The sequence below is a fragment of the Temnothorax americanus genome, unplaced genomic scaffold (genome assembly GCF_048541705.1).
Source record: "Temnothorax americanus isolate GAGA-0224 unplaced genomic scaffold, ASM4854170v1 Scaffold3, whole genome shotgun sequence".
Lineage (NCBI taxonomy): Eukaryota > Metazoa > Arthropoda > Insecta > Hymenoptera > Formicidae > Temnothorax > Temnothorax americanus.
Window position 1 is genome coordinate 3,254,026 of NW_027509442.1, and position 24,647 is coordinate 3,278,672.

At 37.1% G+C, this 24,647-nt stretch overlaps 1 protein-coding gene across 3 annotated transcripts; it reads left to right on the top strand.

The window, feature by feature from the left end:
- The first annotated feature begins 815 nt into the window (after positions 1 to 815).
- On the top strand, positions 816 to 23,469 carry LOC143900181 (mid1-interacting protein 1). 3 transcript variants are annotated; one of them, XM_077411226.1, is made up of 2 exons: positions 816 to 946; positions 21,313 to 23,469. In XM_077411226.1, exons 1-2 carry the CDS (start codon positions 828 to 830, stop codon positions 21,968 to 21,970), a joined length of 777 nt encoding a protein of 258 aa, XP_077267352.1. In that variant the 5' UTR covers positions 816 to 827; the 3' UTR covers positions 21,971 to 23,469. The 3 variants fall into 3 exon arrangements, with proteins under 3 accessions (XP_077267352.1, XP_077267353.1, XP_077267354.1); XM_077411227.1 differs by lacking the exon at positions 816 to 946 and adding an exon at positions 953 to 1,588; XM_077411228.1 differs by lacking the exon at positions 816 to 946 and adding an exon at positions 15,692 to 15,850.
- The last annotated feature ends 1,178 nt before the right edge of the window (positions 23,470 to 24,647 follow it).

Below are 24,647 nucleotides of genomic sequence, written 5' to 3' on the forward strand. Positions count from 1 at the left end.
CGAAAGATATACGTATAGGCGTGGATGAGTTTTATAGTAGCAGTCCGTCTCATTTCATTCTTGAAGGAATAATCGAAACGCGGGACAAAAAAAAAAGCAAAACAAAAGCGGAGTAAACGAATGCAAGCGCATTGCAGCTTCTCGTTATACGCGGGAAAAGTGAATAAGGGGTATATCGTTCACGGTATATCCAAGTTCCGGACAATGGGAAAAAAATACAAATCTGTATTAAAAGAATGAAATTTTTTCTTCGTTTTTCATAATACGTAAATAACGATAGAGTCAATATAGACGATTCAAACGTTAATATTATGCACGTACCGGGATCGTGTCGATACCGATTCCGATTGTTAAATAATGTTAATCGTTACTTCGCCTCGGCCTCGTTAATCGTCGGTTCGCGTTCGATAACGGTCGGAGGAAATAATATCAATATCAAATTACACGGTATATCGTCCCGTCGGCGTCGGTCCAGCGCGAATCCGCTTGTCGACGGTTGCCGTATACCGATAGACGATTAGACGATAGGATAGACCGATAGTATACTTATATCAGACTTATACTTACGGGCAACTACGGCACGAATCGAGTTGCACGTGGAAAAGGGGAGAAAGAAGACGTCGGCGCGTCGAGGCGTCGAGGCCGTCGAGTCGATGCCGACGGAGAGGAAACGGAGGAGCTCGCGTGGTTCTCGTCAGCCAATCGCGCTCGAGGATTGTGGTCCGACACGAGCACGCTGGGGGGGGAGGGGGGTGCGGCCAGCTGGTCTCGTGGCGCGGCGACGCGGCGACGCGGCGACTGCGGCGAGGGCGAGGGCGAGGGTGCGAATGGTGCGATGCGGCGCGGGCGCGGCGGTGCGGTGTCGTTGTCATCAGTCATCGCTCGGCTGCGTGATTCGTCTCCACCAAGTTCTCAAGCCGGGGCGAGCGGTGAGCCGCGCGAGCTTGTAAGTTTCCATTTTGTGTCGCGTCCATCTCATTGACGCGTGGATACACGCGTGATAAGGGCTCGGGCTCGGGCCGGACTTTTGACGCGGCGCGGTCTCGATCGGAGACCTTGCGGGGTTCGTCGGACTTGGCGCGCGCGGGAACGCGCGGCTGGTGTAAAGGGAGTGAGAAGCCCACGGTTGGAGAGAGGGAGGGGCGAGAGAGATACGAGCCGCGGCCGCTGCAGTTTCCTGCCAGTTTCCGATCGGCGTTGCTCCGTATAAGCGCGCCTCGCCGTCCGTCCGTCCAGAATCGTGAGCGTCGCGCGGCGTTGAAACGTTGATCTCGAAAAGCGGCAATCGCGCGGAGATCGTCAATCGTCACCTCGTTCTCGCATATCCCATATCCCGGAGCGTCTCTCTCTCTCTCTTCCGCGCACGAAAGACACGAGCGGAGCGAATTTTGTGGAGCGGACAGCCTCCCGTTTTCTCATCTTCTCGCCCGGCTATATCGCGGGACCTGTCGTCGTCTCTCTCCCTCTCTCTCTCCGAGCTCTCACCTCGGTTGACGGCAGCCAGGTGCGCGTGCACTCGCAGTGACTACGCCGACCTGCACGTCGACAAGATGAACTACGGGGACATGTCGAACGTTGATCCTGCCAGGTACGTCGCATGGGACTTTCCCGTCTAACGTAGCCGTTCTATATATATGTTCGGTGTTCCGTCCGCCTTCGAATCCCGTTCCCCTTGGCGAGAGCCGCATAGCCGCATTCCGCGGGGAGCGCACGTTTCTGCTCCGAGTATACGCTATACACCGTGGACACCGCGCGCACCGGGGCGTACGGGTCGAAAATTTCGTTTTCGCTCGTATATATACGAACGTTTCGCACGCGTGTGATAATCGCTGATCGGTCACCCGAGAGGTTGATTGGCCAACTTTGGAGCAATATGGTCGGGCGAGCTAAATGAAATCGCGCTAGAACGTTGCAACATAATCCCGGCCGCGTAGGTATATATACGCGGCGGGCCTTGTAACGAAACTTTTCCGCGGCGAGATCCACGGGCGAGAAAAGCCGCTCTGGCGAACAGGCGAACGATTGACGCGCCTTGCTCGACGGTTCGCCGGGCTCGCGTGCTCCATTCTCCATTTCGAAGCTACGAGAACGCGCGCGCGCGCGCGCGTTACGTTATTATTATTTTTTTTCTTCGAGTGTTTACGCTTTACGCAATGCTTCCGTGGATGCGCTTATTTTTTTTTCCATTAGATCGCTTCCTCGTTAGTGAATCAGAGTTTGTCAGGCGACGCGACGGTTTCTCCCCGGAAAAATCGAGATGTCTCGGAGGAGGAGGAATGTGTAATTTCGTTCGCAGTCCCACTTTTCCCTCGGATAACTAGCTTTGCAACTTGCACCAGCCACTTGGCCACTTGTACCCCGAAGGTTGCAAAATATACGACGAATGTCGAAACTGTAGCTCGCACGAGGTACAGTGCGCGCCACAAGTCGAACATACCCTCGTAAACTGTGCAATTACACACGCTCGGCGTTGTTAATGATGACTTTCACATCAGTTCCGGTTTAGATATTTCCTGATCGAACGCCGCCGTTTCCGCATTCGTTTCGGATTCAAATTTCGACTTGATTTTGAAATTTTCTCAAGAGTTCCGCATGCGTGAAAGATTAACAAGTTCCAGATATAAATAATTATTTTTTTAATTACATACGTATCTTTTTTGCATTATCGAAGATTGCGTGTGCAGCTTTAGAACTTTTAACTTTGAAAGAATTAACAACGCCGAGTGTTCCCTCGAAATAAATATACAACTTCGTTGACTTATCTGGACAGAGGTGATCTAGAATACCAGATGAAACTTGAAATATAACTGGTTTCGCGTAGCGCGAGATTATCTATGTGGATAATCATATTGTTCATGCTGAAAATCTGAATGTCTTTGTAAGATTATTCGTTAATTGTGTTTGTATTATCAGCGGTCGATCAGACAACAGCGAACAGCGATGTCCCTTTTCAAAATTTTTTTCTTCGAAACTCATTTTGTGAAAACGAATAATAAATTCAATGATCGGATTTATCAATTTCAATATTTTATTTCGCGCGATAAATGCTCCACTTCGAGTCATTTTTAATAACATACAAAAAATTAATGTGCGAAATTTCATGGTAGAAGCATAAGTGTAATTATGTATGTTATGATCCAGTTTTTATCTGCAAAACTAAGTCATTTGACTTTGCGCAAAAATCGTGTCTTTGATTATGTCTGAAAATTGTGTGTGAACCGATATATTTTTAGTATTTTTACGACCAGAAAACTGTAACATCTCTTATTAATTATATATATATAATATGCATGCATAATTATGATATATATAAGATGTTTAAAAAAATGTTTGCACTTAAACAGAAGTAACTTTTTTAGAGAAACAGAAATGATCGCATAACATAAGATGTCGTAGCAACAAATGTCTTTTTTTGTCTTAAAAGAGCCACCACTTGTTTACTATTGTCAACACATTCTTGGATTCTTCTCCAGATGGTTTTCAGATGGTCTCCAGACTTCTGAGGCATATTTATCTTTGGGTATTGCAGTCACATTTGCAATTCTTTGTCGGGGATCTTGCATCTCAATGATGAACAAGTGGGAATTTTTTGAAGACATAATACGCTTATTATTGATATGATAGCTTGTGTTGATCAGTTCTGTTCCTGGTAAAATTACTCCCGCGCAAGTGTTGCATTGTTTTTAAGCCTTCTGTGCAATATTATATACACGTGCACTGAAATATACGCACGTGCATATGTGTACATTTCGCAATTTTATTATTCAGAATTGTGTTTCCCACGGGTGCGATTGCTGCTGTTTACAAAAGAATTGGCCGCGAAAGGAGTGATTGGCGAAAGAAGCCGTCACGTGCGCATCGAGGCGCAAAGTAGCACTCGCAGGAGTGAATTTGGAAAGAAACGCCGGCGCAATTTTACGCGAAGCACGTTCCCGCCTTTCGGTCTTGGTCATCGTCCGTAGAAAGTCTGGCATTAGCTGTGAATTTACCCGTGACACCATTGCCGTGGCTTCGCCGCCACTGCGTTATCTTGTAATAACGAATAACGAATAACGAATAACGAAAAACGAAAATACGTAATGCCCCGAACGTACGCAAATTTATCACGACGACGAGTCCAAGTCGTTTAGTGCTTGTTGTCAGAAATATTTATTCATTGATTAAAGCCGGGTTATTAGTAATACGCGATTGGCGCTAAGGAGTCTGGTCAAAGTTTTCTTTTTTTGATCGTATTGCACGTGACCACGCCGCGTGATGTTCATTGATAATTTGATAACATTTGTTGGTGTAGTCTGTTGAATATCACGTATAGCAATCACGCGATAAAAGTCTACCCGACTTCCTTGTAAAAACTGATATGTAAATTTATGGAAATTATATTTTTGTAAATATGTATCTGTACTGCATTTATTAAATATAATGAATATAATCTAAATTATAATCTATATTAATGCATTTATTAGATGAAAAATCTCGGATTGTTTTCGGATTTTACTCGAAACAAATCACTCAAATCAGGAAATATTTGGTACTTAAAATATATATTTTCGATTTAAGATACGTTATTTCTGAAATTTTGTTTGCAGATTTACATATATATTAACATTTTTAATTATTTTTTAATTAGATAATGTATAGACACTTATCGTGTTTATTATACCGTTGGTTGATAAGAAAATGAAGGCAGTTTTCCTTGCGTTTCGAATCTCGGATTTCTTCGAGGCGGTTTCATTGTCAGGCTTTCGGAAAGGTCAAACAATCGTATGTTTTGGCGAACTTGAAATACCGATGTCGTAACTCACCGGCTATACGAATGTCGTTATCGTATAACGCTTACCGTAACGCCCACGCGACGCAGAGGTTACCCATCGTAACTTCAATGACGTTAAATACATTGATAAAAATTTCATCATTTTTATTATTGTAACCTCAGTGATTAAATGGCTTTAACCCTTAAATGCGCAATTTTTATAGTAGCATTATATAGTAGCATTTATAGTATAGTATAGCATTTTGAGTAGTTTTGAGTATTTTTTTAAATAAATAAAATGACTTTCTGGGACTTTCCATTCAGAAGAGAAAAAAGGACTGATAGAATATTGATTGTAAGATCGAGAAAAGAAAAGAAGAGTTTTCTGCATACTTTTTAAATATATTTATATTTTCTTTTCATGTGTTAAAATTACTACATACGATCTACATAAAATGAGCGAATTTTTTTTTCATATTCTATTTCCGAGAAAAAAAATTGAACTTGAATAATAATGAAGGTTATATGCAAATCGAAATGAGCGCTTTTGTTTACAGAAGTAATCGCAAAATTATTCAGACATACGAATAGATAAAACTATTTCTTATGCATGTTATAAGTGGGATATTTCCGTCGTATAGAAATCACACAAATAAATATTTATGAGAAGTCATGCAATACAGATTTCGATGGCAACACTTAAATTTTACTTTTATATTTCCATTTACACGCATTTTGCAAGTACGCACTATAAACCCCGAAATTTTTATATACATTTTCAGATTCTGAGATTTGTACACACACATCGTAAATATTTACCGAGACACTTGTCCAAAAATAGAGATAACTGGTTTTTGTTTCGTATCTTATCAGGAAGAGGACTCAAAGGTCCTTTTACCTAATCGAAACACGTCACGAGAAAGTGATACCGTTTTTTCAATTTTGCGATAGCCGAATTCACGTAGATTGGATTGCGAAAAGTATTTTATATGCATGCAGGAATGACGCTTTAAGCGAATGTTTTGCCAGCACTCGCGCGATCGCATCTTAATTATCGCGATATATTTCCACACCGGCCGCAGCAGAAGCTGTCTTAATCGGATTCGCGAAATCGCGAGCGTCGTTCGCGATTTTGCGATCTGTCCAAAGAGCGACACGTGCCACGCTTGATTAATCGATTGATAGCGCGACCGATATCATCATTAATGCATACATCGAGCACCTCTCACGAAACCGTTGAGTGATGCGTGCCCATCACGTGAGCATTGCATGCGTCGATCATAAAAGTTACGACTGTGACTAATTGCTCTTAAGTGCCGATAGTGCCGCGATACTTTATGAGCGTCAGAAGGTTATCCTCGCGAGACAGTTCGCCGACCTGATACCAGTATCGAGAGCGATGGCTTGTTTGGAATGCTCGCCAGTGAGGCGTGTAATTGTGTGAAATATAGATTAGAGGCATTTTTTCCCTTTGTATATCGTAAATGCAGGGATCGCGCGGTTGGAAAAACTCCTGCGGCTGATGCATTATATATTCCTTTTAAGATAAGCATATAGACAAGAACATTCTTGAGAAAATATAAAACTGCAGACCTCAATAATCTACATACATGTAGTTTTACTCTTCTGTTTCTTAAATTATTTTTTTAAATTATTTTCTATTTTTAATGGAATATTCTGTTGTTTGTTTATATGTTAATATAGTCACTATCGAGGCAGACTTAATAAACTTGTAAGTTATAAATCATGATTGAAGTGTTAAGATCGTTGAAAAGCGCGAAGATATTTTTAATTTCTTAATTTGATTTTCTAGGAAACGAGACGTTATGCGAAAATATAACTGATTCTATCATTTTGTATATATTATGGTATTTTGAGACGTAGAATTATTCTCGTTCCGATGCGTATCACGTTTTTAAAATCGTCTCGTAGAGAAAAAGCTATTTTATATCGATATGAAAATTAAATTATCCAGATGCTATATTGTTATAGATATAATAACTGTATAATTGTTAAACAAGATCAACAAGAACAAAATACAAATTACACTGCAGTACAAGTTTCTTTGACTCTTTATGTTTTTCTCATTACAAATATTTAATATACATATATTATAGATATTAACGAGATTTGTTTCTTATACCGTTTGGAACTTTTCGCATTATTAATATTATAAACTTCTCTATTAATTGTTTATGCTTCGGTTATATATTTTATTTAATGATTGTACATCAGAATCTAACGACCGAGCAATAATATGTGTAATTAATATGTTTATTACTTATTGTTAGTGGAATTTAAACTTCTCTGTAATCGAATTTTTTTATTTGTTATGAAAAACTGTGCTTTTCTATACTATTTATGATAAACAAAAACAGCATGTAAAAAAATTATTTGTATAATTATACATATATAGATTATATGTATAATTACATTTATAATTATATTTATATATATAATTTTATCTTCCTTATCTGTGTACTTATATAATTATTATTTTCGTGGAAAACTTGAAAGTAATCAGCAATAAATGCAACACTTCTTACTCAATTTCAATCGTCAGCTTTTTCGACATTATTTAAAAAAAAATACATTTACGCAATTATAATTTCTTGCTCTAAAAGCCGACTCTGCGAGGAACGTTCTCTGGGTGATCGATTTCGTAGTAACTAGTATCATTGCATAATCCAATTTACGTTTCAAAGTGATACTTCTCTATAGTGTCATTACCATATCTATTCACATGTCATTATTTTTAGCGTTGAAGTTCAAGTCTATTGCAAGAAGTCAAAATCATATATCATAACGTAGTGAGTAAAATTTGAGAAAGTGGCTTTCGTGATGACCTTACTGGGAAATTCTACAGCGGAAGGAAATTCCCGTGGAATGAGATATATGCATTCCGCGTGTTTTGACAAATTTTCGAATATCCGTGACCGAAATATATGAGATCTCTTTTAAGTGTGAAAATTTATTGGAGAAGCAACTTTCGCGATCCTGATGGATTACTAAAAGAGGGATGCGATAATAACACGCGTGGAATGAAGATATATATTTGGGTTGTTCCGGAAGCGAACTGTGAATCATATCCCAAGTTTCTTTCCCGATCTATCAACGTGCAAACATTTTTCCTTTCCAGCGATATGCAATTAAATGATAATGGAATGCAGCACCCAGCCGTTCGGAAAATCATTAGTACTCTCTGGTATCCATCCGACTGGTTGTTTGCATAGTAATCACGCACTATATAATCCGCGTCACATGCATCGTGTATCGCATGCTCGATTTCTCCTTTCTTGCTCTCATGTTGATCGTGCATCGTTCTTGGTTAAATGTCTTTGTCACGAAAAATCACGTGCCATCTTTGTCATTGGATGACTCCCGACGACACGCGTATTCTTCTGGAATGTTCTTCTAAGTGCGCGACGGTTCGTGTCAGAACACAACCGCGGCGACGATTAAGATTCGCGGGACGAAGATCAAGATCTTCGGAAACACAAAGTCGGCTAGCCGTATCTTGGGATCGATGATTCATGCATTATTATATTTCTGTCTCGCGCGCGCGCGCGATCTATCACGCCGCGCTAAAAATAAAAATACACGTTTGTTGCCGAACTTCAAAATCATTTCTACGAGTCACGTTTACTAATAAGCTGGTGCAACTATGGTGTTACGTACACATACATTTTTTGTAGAGGAAAATCAATTTAATTTCTCTTTAATGAAACTTTATTTTAAGGCTTTTGCTTGATTCCTCGTGAAACTATGCTTGAAATCGCTCGATAAATTTCAGGCTAATTGGAATTGGTCTCTGTGCACGTTTCTATATTATTGAAATTATTTATAAACTATTTTTATTCAATTTTATAATTAGTACGTAGTAGCTCGTTTTAATTAAATAAAAAAAACAGATTTTTTAAAATTGATAATTAGTATTCATTACTTTTCTTAACAGTAACTGTGTTGCGTCAGATTTGGATCTGTTCTCTTTATCGTAATAGCGTCATCTCCCGCAACGAATTACGACAAGTCGTATATATATATATATATAGCGATAATCTCGCATTTGCGTTAGAACGATAGCAAAAACCGTATGATATCATGGTAAGATGAACTCGCTGAACTGTTTCTGCAAGGCGATTAAATGTAAGATTATTTTTTGCCTTCTTAACATTATAAGTATAGTATAGCTTACAAAATAACAGCTCCTTGTAAATTTATGCACGCTTATCTCTAATCGTCTATTACACAATTAATTTCACCGTTATTTTCAGATACATTCTAAATAAAGTTAAAAAAACGAGCCATGTAAGTAAAAAAACAATTGTTTATTATAAACTTAAAATACAAAACAGTTTATACAAAGTGAAACCGGGTATTTACACCAGAATTTGAGTTACACGCGTATTCGAATTCTTTGTCATTGTCGCATCGTATAAGCAACAAAAAGTTTTCTCTTTTTTTCTTATGATAAAATTAATGATATATATCTATATATATGTATCAGACTGTGGAAAAGATAAGAAATCATTTAATCATATTAATATATAAGTACCAGTTTCTGAAATCTGGCAAAGAAAATAAATTTTAAATCCTTAGCATTTGTATAGAATTTGAAGTTGCGGTATGAATATATATATATTATGTAAAGATAACCATTTATTATAATATTGCGTTTATTCGATATCCATGTGTCGTACCGTGAAGGATTTCTTTGAATTTCGATGAATCTGTCAGTCCCAAATTTGTACTGTATACCTTGTGGAAGCTAAATAAGTAAATTTGTTAATTGTTTACATTTTATGTTTATTTTGTAATGCGATTCAAGAAAATATAACATAAATAGAACCAAACAATTAATGCGTAGTTACTTTTGGTAATAGAATATGGAAAATTGGAAGATATTGAAAGAAATCAATAGCGCGGTTTATTGCGTAAAAAAAATCAATACAAAGCATTTTGTTATATATATACATACGAGTTATAATTTTATTAACCTAAATGAAAAATAATAGAAATGTGTATATTTATATATATATTCTTTTATTTTGTTCGGTGAATTTTAATTGACAAGAAACATGGAAAAAGTTAATTTTATACCGCCATAAATATGCAAAAAAAACATGGAAATTGGGTATTTCGACCTATTATAATTTTGCTTAATTAACATTAAAGTACAATTTTTATAATCATATTTTACGGTTTTATAATCATATTTGACATTTTTACATTCTATATTTGTAAATGTCAAAAAACTTGTGCGCATTTTTATGAGTGTATGTGATAATGCAAAAATATCCGGTTTGCGATAAGATATTTAGTTTCTAGTTCATATATAAAACAACTGTAGACTGCAGACATATTTTAGTATACGCGGATTACAAACTGAATTTTGTAATAATAAAAATTGATTATATATATATATATAATCATTGATATTCGTATACTTATACATATATTGTTCGATTTTTGTGTCTAAATAAGAGACGCTTTTACAAGAAGCTATTCGATATATTCCAATAGGATTTGAATCTCTTTTCTTAAGTGCATATGCACCGAGCGCGCGTAGTGCTTCGATATGTTTACTTATTCAAGACACGATATGTTTTACACGGCCTTTTAACTTATGATTGTACGCGTGAGTCTATACATATATGTATATACGGTTTCCTCGCTCAGCACTTTATTTTTTATTATACGTCGCTTTCTTTATGCTAATTAATTTATATATGCCTCGCTTTGACGATATATTACTTTTGCATAATTCTTTTAAAATTATAGCTGATGATGTAGAAAGATAAATCGAAAGGCGCATGCCACATGAGACTTAATGAATCCCGAAATAAAACATTTTATAATTCTAGAAATCCTGTTTTTTTTTTCAAGTTTAATGAATATTCCATTTATTTTCTTGATATATTTCTGCAAAAAAGTTTGCTTTTTGGAAAAATCATCTAATATCCAGAAGCTGATTTTTGATTTTTTAGCTGTGTAAAGAGTACCTGACGAGGAATACTCAATCACGTGTTTACACGCTTTAGTTGAATTATTTTTATTTATTAGTAACAGGGAAAGCTGTCAATGTGATGTCAAGCTAGTGATATAAAATGTGATAAATTTTTCACGAGCGACTTAAGTATATACAGATGATGAAAGTCCAAAACGAAGTCAAACGATTTCCGTGAACACACGTAATCCATAGTAATTAACAACTTTTATATTACAAATATTTTGACTAAACAATTATTTGAAAAACTGTAAATATATATATATGCTTACATGTCAAAGTCTTTCGTTTAGTTATTTGATTTTGCAAATACCGAATGAATTTCATCTAAATTCGTTAGTTACACAACGTAATGTTTCCGTTTTTAAGAAGGCATATAAAATCGAAACTCGAAATTATTGAATCTTATTGTTGCTTTTTTTATGATGCCTATTGATTCACAGTGTGAGTTTATTTATTTATTTTTTGTTTTACGAAATTTGTATTAGTGAATTTGATGACACACTGTTTAACACATTTTACGTATATTCTATTAAAAATAATACGAATAAATAACAAGATTTGCTTTTTATAAATTATTTTTTATAGAGAGTAGCCAACGTGTATATAACTGAAAAATAATGCGTGTAAATCATTAAAAATTTAAATCTCGTGCATTTTAATTTATAATAGCTTATATCCTGCGCAGTATTTATGTATATGTACAATACGTCATTTATAAGCTGAAAAGCAAAGTTAAATATAAATATTAATAACGGAAAAATAATATCAGTATGTGTGCACATACGCGGTGTTCTACAGTTAACTTAAATTTTTTAAGTCTGAAACTACTGTGATTGGGATGATATATTGTTATAGGGAGGATCTTGGATTTATTAATCTATCTACAATACGTTATTAAAATAATTTATTTACGTAGCAGCGTCGTATTTATGACTGTACTTCTGTTAATGCAATGCTATAAAAATTGAAGTTTAAAGTATTGTAACTGTTTAAAAAATATTTTTACGTAAAAATTAATATAATATTCATTATATCTTTCGCATAACTTAACGAGAAATTTTGATCGATTATTTCTCATCATTAGAAATATTGTATATAATATAATATATTTGTAATAGAGTATAATTTTTTCAAATATTGGAAGACAAAAGCATTTTAACAAGAGTTAAAATTTCAGTGCTAAAGTTTAATAACATGCTTGTAATTTTATTTATTGGGAATAAAATTTTGATTAATTTAAACAGTAGGTAATATACATTTTATTTTTCTCTTGCGCAGTCAAGATTTGCATATTTCGCATTTTTAAGAACGATCGGATTTCAAAGTCCTAAATTTTGTACAATAATTAAAATGTATGAGTGAATTTAAAATAGTATTCACATTTTAATTTATAATGATTTATAACATTTACGCTAAAAAAGCTAATTTAACTCACTTCAGCAAACTTATTATTAGTCGAATTAATTGGTAACAAAGAATGTGATCGATATATATTATATGATGAATATTATCCGGAAATTTTTATGTAAAAATCAATGAAAATAAAATATGTACTATAGGTATTTTACGTAAATAAATGGCATTTTGAATAATTACTCCAATAAAAATAATATGTGAAATATTTTTATATGAGTAAAATACCAATAGAAATATTTTGATATTAATAACATATGATTTCTAAAATGTTGGAAAAATCTAGGAATAAATGACGCGCGCATCGTTGTGTTTCAGTTGTATTATTAATAAATTCCGCGCAACTTGAACTCGTAATGTGATTTAACAAATAATTTGACGTGATGCCGAGTGACACTGAAACCCGAATAACTGCATCGGTTAATCCATATGATATTAACTTCAATTAGTCTCTCTCGGCACCAGTCGCAAGTGCCAGATAAAAGCGGCACGATAAAATCAAGTTTAATTCTTCGCGTTGAAGGCTCGGCGAAAGTAGTCGACAATCTTTCCATACTTTTGCCGTTGGCGCGTAATTTTCCGGTAGATACTATCCGGTAGATACTAGCAACGATGTAAATCGTGTGAATTTGCGGAAGTTATGCCGACGTCTATTACGTCAGCAAAATTATAATTCTTCAATAAAACATGCGTTACATTCTCAACATACATGTATACGGTTTATAATATGGTTATATATATATATATGTATACGTAATTATATAATTTAATAATTATAATATGAAACCCATACACACACACAAACGTACACAACACGCACGCACGCCCACACGAATAAGATAGCAAAGTTATTTAAAAGTCGAAGTTTTACTTCTATTTATTTAGTTTTTGTGTGTATAAATATTGTTTGATGCAATTTATACTTTTTAAAAAAGAATATTGTCAGAAATATTCAGAATAGCTTTTAACTTTTAAACTTTTCAACTAAAGTGACGCAGTGTAATCAATATGGTATATTTCCTATAGGTATACTGTATAGATGTGATATTTCGTATTTATAAAATTGTATGGTGTTGATACATTTTTGCACGAATTATTGGGGCATGAGTTATCGACAGCACTGACAGATGTCCGATAAGATGATAATTGGTCACGGTCCTATCCGGCTGTTACGTGTGATAAACACTCTTTTTCCTCGGCGTAATCATCGTGATTTTAAATTATGCGAATCCAAAAAAAGCTGCACTGCGATTATGCACGTGTACTCAATTATTTATACGATATAATGCGATATTATAGATATATGTATCAATTATTTATTTAAATGTGCATAATGCGTACAATATATATCGATTAATAAAGATATATAGGTAAATCCCAAGTAAAAATGGGTAAAATGTCGAAGAAAATATTGATGTACGTCAAATTTTGCATTTTTTTTGCTTTAGTTTATTACGCAAGTTAAGATATCGTGAAATAGTATTACTACGTTGAAAAAGTATTAAGCGTTAGTAATTATGGATAAAAATAATAAAAAATGATTTAAATATAAATTCAAAAAGATAAAAATATACGAATATTACAAAATTAGTTATGTAAATGTATACCCTATAGTATAGTAAAAAATATACCCTATATGTTTTTGATCAGAAATCTTTCCTATAAAATTAAATTTGAGAAGTCATGCGAAGAAGACATGTGCCAATTAATTTGAAATTATCACAATTAATTTCATAATATATCACTCTGTATCAAGTAAGATTAATATAATATTTGAATTAATTATAATATACTTAACAATAGAGAGAATCGCGGAATTAGCTCACAAATGCTTGATCGGCGGTATATCAGACAAAGTGAGATCGCGTTTCGCCGGAGAAATGCAACGTTCTTTTTCTCGATACCCTTCAATCATGATGTAAAGGTGCGTTTCCTCCGCGTAGAGTACACGAGAAAGAAAGAGAATGAGAGAGCGGCGAATGATGAGGTAGAGCGTTACGTATGTCAAATCGTCTTAGAAAGTTCACCGATGGTAGTACCGACGCAGAAAGTGTACGGTGATTTACGAAGTAACAGTGACGCTGCGGATCTTGTTTATTTGGGACACGTATGAAAATCCAAATTGTGTTCTACTTCTGAAGACATTTGGATCTTATCAGTTCTCTAGATAATACACATATAGGCCGGTATTCATAGTCTTCAAGATCGTCTTAAGTAATATGTCTTAAGACGCTAATACGGCTCTGTGATTGGTTCATGACGTTTTAAGATTGAACTTAAGACGGTCTTAAATAACTATGAATACCGGCCATAATAATGTAACGAATGCTCGATTTCATCGAGTGATAATTATAAAATCTTACGTTATCTCATATATCTTTCTCTTTCTCTTGAGAGACCGGATCTTTTCTACAAATTATTCCGAAGGATACCTCGGGAGTAGCGTGTGACGTGAAAAAGTATGTTGCCGAGTGTTCATTTTGACGCTCTTTTTTTTTTAACGTAAAATAAAGCAAACACCTGTAGATTGCCGCGATTGCGCTTCGGTACACACTTAGTTCCACGATTTAGACTCTCGTCGAGAGACGGTATCAAATGAACAAGAGTACCCCAGCGAACAATCTCGTCGCTATAAAATGTTTGCTCTTCACTGAATACCGATGTTCTATGTTGATCTTGCGCAATCGTTAAATCCGAAGTCCAGGGTAATCCCGCGCGAAATTTTTTTTCTCCCGCGTCTCATAGAGGGTTCATCAAATTGCAAATAATTTCCGTTTCTCGGGAAGACCAGTGACGTATTTCGTACCTACACGCCGCCGCGTCGTCGCATGTGCATACCGTGCACAGTGCGGGCACGGTGGGAAACATTACCGGGAAGCGAGATATGTACTTTCGCGACGTCATATCCTTCAGCGTAATCCTGCACGTGTAGTCTTCATTTTTACGATCTTGTCTCGTTTTATTGCTTGACTTAATAATATGTATGTGTTACTTCTAACACAAACACGCGCGCAAAAAAACATTCCTATAGCATGACCGGTGTTTATACCCATCGATCGCCTGGGTTCGGGGTGTGTATCACTCGCTAAATTCGCGTTTCACCGTTTATCCATATATTAAAAATAAAAAAAACCGGTTTGACGACGGTGATTGTGGCTGGGTTCCGTCATTAAGACTAGCACACGTTTTATGTCGATTGACGTCAGAGGTTCGCGGCCGAAGATCATCAGGTAAAATCGAGCGAGGAAGGAAAAGAGAAAAAGAAAGAGCAGCGGCGCAGAGAGTGGTGGTGGGGGGGTTGTTGATCGGTTCCGCGCGACTTTTGATAACCGGTCAAAGGTAGCGATCGTGGAAGGCGGCCAGGGGTAAATACCGGAATAATTGCAGGAGACCGGCCGTTCTCACCATTATCATATAATACGCGCTCGCGTCACGGGGTCAGCGCGCAGAGAGCTTTTGCATGGCAAATATACGAGCCGTGGGGCGAATATTCATCAGCGGCCGCCGCCGGTCTTTACCTTCTTAACGGACGTCCGCGTAGCTCGGTCTCTCTGTCGGCCTCGACAGTCTCGTCCGTAAAGTGGGCTTACCGATTACGGGCGATAGCTGACGACGACCAGTGTTCGATCGTGGGCAACGAGAGGTACCCCGCGCGGCAGGATGTTGTATTTCAAGCGGTACGTACCAGAGTCTTCGGGTGGATCCTGTCGCGACGATCGACAGGATCGTTTCGACGTTTCGTTTTTTTCAATCCGATTTCTTTTTATCTCCGAAAATAAAAACGCTCAAGCACCGCGAAACCGTGCGACTATCTTCTAATGTACTTCCGATATTAATCTTAGCTAGCCACACTTATTTTCGAGTCCTTAGTACGAGTCCCCCGAGACTCCGGTCCGGGAGTCTGCTCGACTTTGTTGCATTGTCATTTTCATTGTAATTAATATTTTTTATGTAACACGTGCATGGAAAGTGCTACGCGTGCGTGATAGACCACTTTCCACGCACACTTGCAACATAAAACAGGGTGTGCAACAAGTGCTGTAAGATGAAAATTCCCGGGTGCGGAGTTGACGCACGAGCCGAAGGCGAGTAACTATTTATGCTTGGTAATATATTATAGGAATTGGAGATACAGAGTCTGAATAAGATGCGTCTGATAATATCAGGTAAAAAAAAATGATTTGAGTTTAAACTGAATTTATTATAACGAAATGTGAAAACATAGAAAACTGACGAACGTTCAGCGGTGCACTGAACCGGAATGTGGCGAGCTAGGGTTAACGATTTGCTCGCGATACGCGCGAAACGTATTCGTGGCTTAGGACGTTGCCGACCGATCGTTTTGCGTCGAACGCTTCTCTCGCGCCGGAGGAAAGTGCGGACATGTGCGTAGATTAGAAATCTGGAAACGTGTTGATCTTTTGTAATTCTTTGGCGGATCTCCACGGTGAGAATCGACAGGAAGTATCACTTCTCGAGGCTCGCGATTGCGTTTTAGAGGCCATTCGCGATTTCAGCTGTGGAATTTAGCGTGTTCGACGCCTCGGGCGGATGGCTCGCTTCGAGGACACTCCTCTTTCGTTTCCCTAAACGAGGCGCCGCGCCGCGTGAAAAAGAGCAGGAGATACACGGAACGGTATCTCGAGTAGGATCGCCTCCACGAAAAAGTGGCACGGGGTTTCTTTCTCGCGTCTGCCTCAGACGTTACCCGTGATCGAGGCTCTACATATACAGATGGTTCTCGTATCGGAACAACCTAGTTATAAGGCCTTTGTTAAAACGGCTGGTTCACGGTAGCGCGATCTCCATTTTGGAACTCTCGCTCGTCTTGGTTGATAAAATAATTTACAGATTTCGGTAACTTTTACTCAGGGTATTTGTGCCGTTCGGTGAATTTATAAAAATTGTACAGCGGAGTTAAGTAAAACGACTAAAAATAAAGGAAAATTTATTTTCTGCAGTTTAGAGTGCGGCCTAATATATTATTTTACAAATAATAAATTAGATAATCAAATTAGAGAAAAAATATTGTCGTATGTTACATTATTTATATTGCTTGTTGAATGTGTCCGATATACGTTTATATTGCGATAACGTATGTAATTTTAGGAAACGAGACCTTGCCTTTAGTAATTTCGCTGTTTTTTTTTTAATGTGTTATACATCGGATATTTATTATTTGGCCATAAGCAGGTTTATTTGTAACTGATCAAACGGTTCCTTAAAATTTCAAGGAAATTATTATATCGCAGCAACAACATGTTTATCTTACTATATGATTATCTTATTATCAAGCCTAAAACGTATTCCTCAAAATTATCGATAATCTATAATTATATTATTGATAGTTATTGATAGACGCGAATTAGAAAGAAATCTTAGATAAAAAATGAAAACGAGATGTTACAGTTTTGAGATATTGAGGGAAAGTTCTCAAATGAGAGACTATATTTTGGGAACATTTTTCTGATCAATCGAGCTTTCAACATTAATGGAGGAAAATAATCTCTCTGTGTTCATATATACGCGAGCGACGAAAAATGATGCCCAATATTTTCGTATCCGTATATATAGCATTGGACATTTGTATTCAGGGAGAGTGTATGTATACCGGAATTAAGAGCTAAAGGACGGTCAGCGTGCTCGATAAGTAAGGAATGCGTTCTCGTTCTCTTTCTCTCTGATTTCTTCGCCCATCAGGGCGAAGGAGATAGTCGATTTTTGAATGTATGCTGGACCGGGCCTGTGCGCAAGTGGAACAGAGTAGATCTGTAGTTATAAGTGGAGCGCTACACACGCCGACTATTTTTAGCGCGTCACCTGAGATACCTCGCTTAATTTCGCTGTCCTTAATCAGTCGAGGATCGATGTAACGCTAGAACGGGGCGCTTTGTTATTTTCTCCGATGAGCTCTTCGTCCCTTTTAAAGGGTTGCTAGAGAGGCACGCGTACTGCACACGCACCGGGTGTCGCGGATCTAACGCGCGGTTGCTTTTATAAATAAGGGTCTGCGTAAACAATATATTGCATTATTAAATACTGTACAATATCCAGGAAAGAGATAATCGGCCGCGCGCGATTGTTGTGCAAAAATTGCGATTTGCAATTCGAGCTTGTGACGTTTGTGCGAACGCAAATCACTTTTTTGCAACTTAATCGTGATTAAATTACGCTTCGAATATCCGTCGTTTTCCGCTGAAAGCGAAGGCAGAATGGCGAATCACATCGATACGATACGCGATACGTCGCGGCGTCGTACGATGCGCACTTTTTAGAACTTGCCCGGTCAATGTGTTTGTAGTAAATTTCCATTTTGCTCACGTATTCGCTATGCAAGTACGGCGATTAACATAACAAAAGCGATTTCATGAATTCGGCCGGGAGAACGGTTGAATATTCATGCGCGAAAACGAACAGTTGGACTTTATTGCGAATTTCAGCGATCGCTGGCTAATGCGTATAATCGCCGTCATAAGTCCATCGCTGGCGAGATAAGCTTCCCCGGGATAATTCAATTAATGAAGGTCATTTAATTATTGACAAAAATTTTTTGCTATCAGTCTAATGAAGTTGGAGTCACCGTTTTTATTGATTTCTTTTTTTTACTTTGCTTCTTTTGCGAAGCGACGATAAAATGGACAATATCGCTGTTGTTTACGATGTCAATAAACCGATTTGAAAGCTTCTCGCATTTTTCATTCGATATACTTAATCGAAGAAGATTCACCTTTGACAAAATCGATATTTCTGTTTTTTTTTATCTCGGAAAAATATATTAATTTAAATTTTATCTGCATTTATAAATAACTCGAAGAGAAATCTTACCTTCGTTATGTTTATGCTTTTGAAAAAAAAAACTGACTTTTTTAGAAAAGTAATCTTTGTCAACAAAATCATCTTTTAAAAATTTACTGAAATAAAATCGAATTTAAATGAAGATATGTGTGTGTGTAATTTTTATTATATATTTTATATTGATATACTGTACTTAAATGATAGAAAATTCGTCATTATGGGTTATTATAAAAATATTCCATTACATTATTAATGTGAGGTAAAAAAAAGTTTACCGTGGATAAAAAGTTACAGCTTTATTGAAGAAATAAAAAAAAATCGTTTGACCGTGAACATTGTTGCTGTAATTAATTACTGTTTTCCGCAATAATTATCATGGATATTCATGTAAATTCACGTTTGCCCTTATGCCTAATAGAATTAGTGATTGAAACTAATATGCATGAAACATTAGACAATTATACGCAGATATAAAATTATTGATTCGTTAAATCAACATTTAATCCTGTCAATTTGGGATCAATAAGACGATTCGTGTTAATTATGCAACACCTGCGAGGCATTGTATGCAAATATATATATATATATATTTTTTGAAACATGCATGTTATTGCGCGCAAGAAAATTTTTGATTTATTCGGGCTGATTATTATGAGCGTCACTGACAATCAACTTAAAAGTAAGCTATTATTTATTTATACTTTTGCAGTGAACGTTGAATTCTTTAATTTACTCTTCAAAAGTGATGTAGATTTTATTTTGAGTTTCTATAATATAATAGCTATGATAAGTGGTTTTATAAATTCTAATAGATTCAGGGTACACAGAACATATTTCTTTTATGCTAATAAAAATAACGGATTCTTTCTAACAGGATATATTTATGTCATTTCATTCTCTTCACCTATTACAAGATTTCAGCAACTTCTGTTGCTGGAATTGCGTATAAATTGATGTTATATAAATTGGTACGGTCATTAGCGATGGTATATCAGCATTTTCTGAAGATACGAAATCGAATTGCAATCGCATCGAAGACGAGGACATCACCGGATATTCCTCTCGATGTGTTACGCTCGTGCGCGACGCTATACTTGCTTGATGACATTGCGTCATATTCGTATATTACGCCACCATTGTCAAGCGCACGCATACAAATCAGCCGTTTGAGAAATCTTCTTTTCCGCAGTAAAACGCTGAAGCAAGACGCTGGCGTTTGCTCGAGTAAACTTTCGATGTAATGTTTTAACTACTGAATATCTTTGGTCGTCGAACAAAGATCAGAATTTACCGCGCAGGATTTACATTCCATACATTCAGTTAATGTGAATGACGTCTCAATGTCAGTCCCGTAAAATGATGAAAGCGCGGTGATTTTGCGAATAAGAGACGCAAGATCCGAACGATCTTTCCGATCGTCAAGTTTTGATAAAATGAGTTATGATTGGGTCTTGAATGGAGATGTTAATGGATGCAAAATAGCGACTTTTTTTTAGAAAATTGAGATCATTAAAATCTTATTAAAAAAAAAAACGTTATATAATAACGATAAAAAGCTAATCAAAACAGTAAACTGACGAATAATTAAATGCTGATAATAAATTATATTTTGTTTCTTATATTATAGATCTTTAGCTATCGCAAAAACTTGATAAAACACCTCTGTCAAAATACTAATATAACTCCTTAACAACTTCGCTGTATGTAATAACGATAAAAAGCTAATCAAAACAGTAAACTGACGAATAATTAAATGCTGATAATAAATTATACTTTGTTTCTTATATTATAGATCTTTAGCTATCGCAAAAACTTGATAAAACACCTCTGTTGTGAAAATACTAATAACTCCTTAACAACTTCGCTGCCATCACGGAAAAAAAATTAGCTATCGCAGCAAAACTTTCGCTACTCTTGGTACAAATATTGCTCTCGCAGCAAAAAAAATGTTAGTTGCCCATAATTTACGACTCCTTTTTTTCCGTGATGTATCGTGGATGATCCACGCTGAATTTTTCTGGCATGCTTATATGCATCACTCATGCTCTCAATATTAATGTACATGATACATTTGCATGATACCTGAGGAAGCATTATAACACTTTTATGAGAGAGATGACAGCGAAGATGTTAAATATAATTTCAATTATTTCTACTTGTTGAAAGAATTATTGTCTGTAGTATAGGTTGTAGTCAAGTGCACATCTTTCTGTTATCTAATTTATTTTCAACATCACAGAGCATTAAGATGAAATTTTCCACCCACACTAACGTATAAAGAACTATGCATGTCGCGAAACATGTAATAACATATTAAAAGAACAATGAATAATTTTCATTACAGGACTCTACGCAGAATCGCCCGGCACGACGAGCCGGAGTTCAGCAATGCCAGCATTCTGAACAGCATGGAGAAGTTCGTGCGCACCGTGAGCGAGATGGAGGACACCATCCTGGTGCCCAGCCGCCTGCTGGATCTGTCCGTGGGTGACGCGGGCGATACGGTCTGCATGAAGGGCAAGCGCGGTAGCACGGTGAAGGACACCCTGGCCAACACCGACCTGTATCGCCTCTATAACATTATCAATCAGATGAAGATCGAGCTGCTGTGGTCGCAGGAACCCACGCGGGGCAACGTGACGGACGATCAGACGCCGATTAAGAGCCATCCGATCGGTAGCCCGTCCGCCGAACTGGTGCACCATCATCCGGCGGCTATGACCGGTGGTAGACTCGGCCACGTGCGCTGTCCCAGCACCACGTCGATGCAGAGCGTGCAGAGCGCATCCTCGATCGCCTGGACCTCCGACTCGGACTCCGAGAACGGCATTGAGATCGATAGCGGTCTGGAGGGTGAGGAGTGCGTGGTCGACCTGGCGAGCATCGCTGCCGAAAACTTTAAGCGTCATCTGCGCGGCCTTCACAGCAGCATCGCCCGTATGACGGAGGCGGCCGAATATCTGACGTTACGGTACCAGGCCGACATGGGCGGACAGGTCTGATTCGCCGACGATATCATCGTAATCACCGTCGCTATCGTCACTGTCGCCGCCTGTGCATCATTGATTGTCATCGCGAACAGATCCCGCGTCCTCGCCTTGTAATCGACCTCGTAGACACTTCCGCGACTCCCGGCTTTCTGAGGTTTCGACAGAACTTACACGAAGGACTTACAATTCGCCGCGGTTGAAATACACTGTCCGCGCGCTCAGTTATGTATGATTGCTAAAGTTACGTTTCGGTAATATTGTATTCATGAGGTGGACTACGAGACAATAAATTGTCGTCGGATATGTAAAATTCCGCGTAAATAAACTAGTAGTTCTTAAACAGAATTGAACAGAAATGAGACTTTGAGATAAGATATCTTGAGATATGCGTTTTTTTTTTTGGCATAGCATTATGAGGAGATAACGTTTGATTCTGTTCTGCTTTTAATTGTCTTCGCACCAGCAGTTGAATTCAATTGAACAAAATGAGAAGAACCTAAAATCAGGGACGGATGTGATTATACATAACGGAAAATCATTATTTTATTGCGCATGAAGTATATTGTATGTCTAAATAGGTTTAAATGTATGTGTCAGCTACGGAAGGTATGAGGAAGATGAGCATAAGATGAAAATTTTATATGTGACAGACACATTTAAGCACATGAGTTATGTAGTTTAGACTCACTCTTACCTGCGTCACATCTTAGATTGCATTTTCTGGTACAATTTTCTTTCGATGAAGCATCACATTGTCAAGAATAATTCTTTACTTTACGCTATTTCTTTTTACTTTTATATTCAAAGAGTTAGAATCAATTTAAAATACCACGCCAAACCTCGAGGAGAACAGACGTGTTTCTCGTTTGAGCTCTGAGCTCAGTCGAGATTTCGTGTCGCTCCGTATTCTCGTCTTTCTTCGCCGCTTCTTGTTGTATGTACGCGCGCCGCTCAAATATAACACGCGTGTGATATATCGCGCCAAGGAGGACATCCGGCGGTATTATCGTCGCTCGTGAAACTATCGAATCCGATCACTCTGTGATCTCGGTCGTGTCGCAGAAAATTTTACGGGACACCTCACGTGACTGTTCGCGCGAGATACTCTTGTGATCCGTAGGCACGGGTGACTCGACGTCACGGTCGACCCCCCGTATGTGTTACATCCTTACGAGTGACGTGAACCAACTGGTGCAGCCGCCAGCTATGCTTGAAAAAAAATTTAATTTCAAAATATAGATTTTCTATTGATGCAAAAACTGTTAACAATACGAAAAATGGCTAAAATAATAATAATAATAAAAAAAAAACAATCCATAGAATAAGGTTTAACCTTTTGATGTTTTATGGATATATACATTATATTTATTTATTTAAAAACTATCGTATATAGAGCAAGTTTTGCTCTCTAGATAAATTTAAACGATATATCAACATCTCGAGGATATAAAATACAAAAATACTTGTTAGACATTTGGACATTTTTAGAAACTATTTATAAATTGTATGGAGTCGCGAAATAGTTCATGTATATACTATTGTTGGATGTTATTTTATAACATACACAATTTATTGTAACATAAGTCATGACCAGTGGTTTGTAATTAAAGTACCGAATTACCTCTGAATTATTATAAATACTGCTACATCGAAAGAACGAATGCATTTTGGACAGCGGAGTAAGATTGTACAAACTATATGTCTTGGAATTCGTATATATCTGCGGTAGAAGCTGTCGCGCTAGATCAATCTCACTGAAGTATCCCTTTTCCGTTAGATTTTCGCTTTCGTGAGCGAATTGTTAATGTTATCTAATTGTATCTTATACCGCGGCGGCGACCGACATTAGTGTGTATATATACATACTTAGCGCTCTACGATTATTTATTTCTACGTAAAGTTAATAAAATGTATCGTTTAACTTCTAAGTTGCGCGAGTTGTGAATATACTCGTTCGCGAAAAATCGTTTTTCGCTGGTCTCTCTTGGCGGATGTTTCCATGCCGATAGAATTTTAGAACGGTGTTTGGAACTCTACGTTTGCAGTGTACATAGAGCCGGTGAGATGCTTTCCTGACGCGTCGATATGATTAAAATCCGAATAATTATGGATCTTGCGCCTCGGATGTTTAGTTCGCGGTTAAGAATTTTTTAAACTTTTTTAAAGTAAAAAATCTGGCGAACACACAAAAATTGTTACTATTATAATAATTTTCGGACAACACGCACAAATTATTTCTAATAAATGGTATAATTTTTAAAAGGCTGTATCTTTCTATGCTTAGGTACACTGTACATTTTGCTTCACATTCGTGATCTGTTGAAAATCTTTGTTCGAAACAAGTAACGCAAATTTCACATTTATTTTGTGCTTTTCTTTCCTTTGTATATAGTTTATGTAAATATAAAGATGCGTAAAGTAAATTATAGAATACGGTGCCATATCTGTTGAAACTTGCGTTTCAACATAATCTGCATTCGCGAGCCGCGCAAAATGGTGGAAACCTTAAAGGTCTGATATGAAAACCATGCCTAGAGACGATTATTCGGATCTGTACTGCGCATCTGATTTAAAATATTTTGAAAGCCGTCTTTTCAATGCATTTTTTTATCCCTTTTTGTCGAATACATTTTAGAAAAATCTCAATACATTTAAGTTTTTCATGATTTTGCAATTGACTCGCTATGCA

Bases quoted from the DNA above. Each gene is read 5' to 3' on its own strand.
- LOC143900181 (XM_077411226.1), top strand. From the start codon at position 828: ATGGTGCGATGCGGCGCGGGCGCGGCGGTGCGGTGTCGTTGTCATCAG. The intron at 947-21,312 runs GTAAGTTTCCAT...TTTTCATTACAG, and splicing joins GCGGTGAGCCGCGCGAGCTT to GACTCTACGCAGAATCGCCC.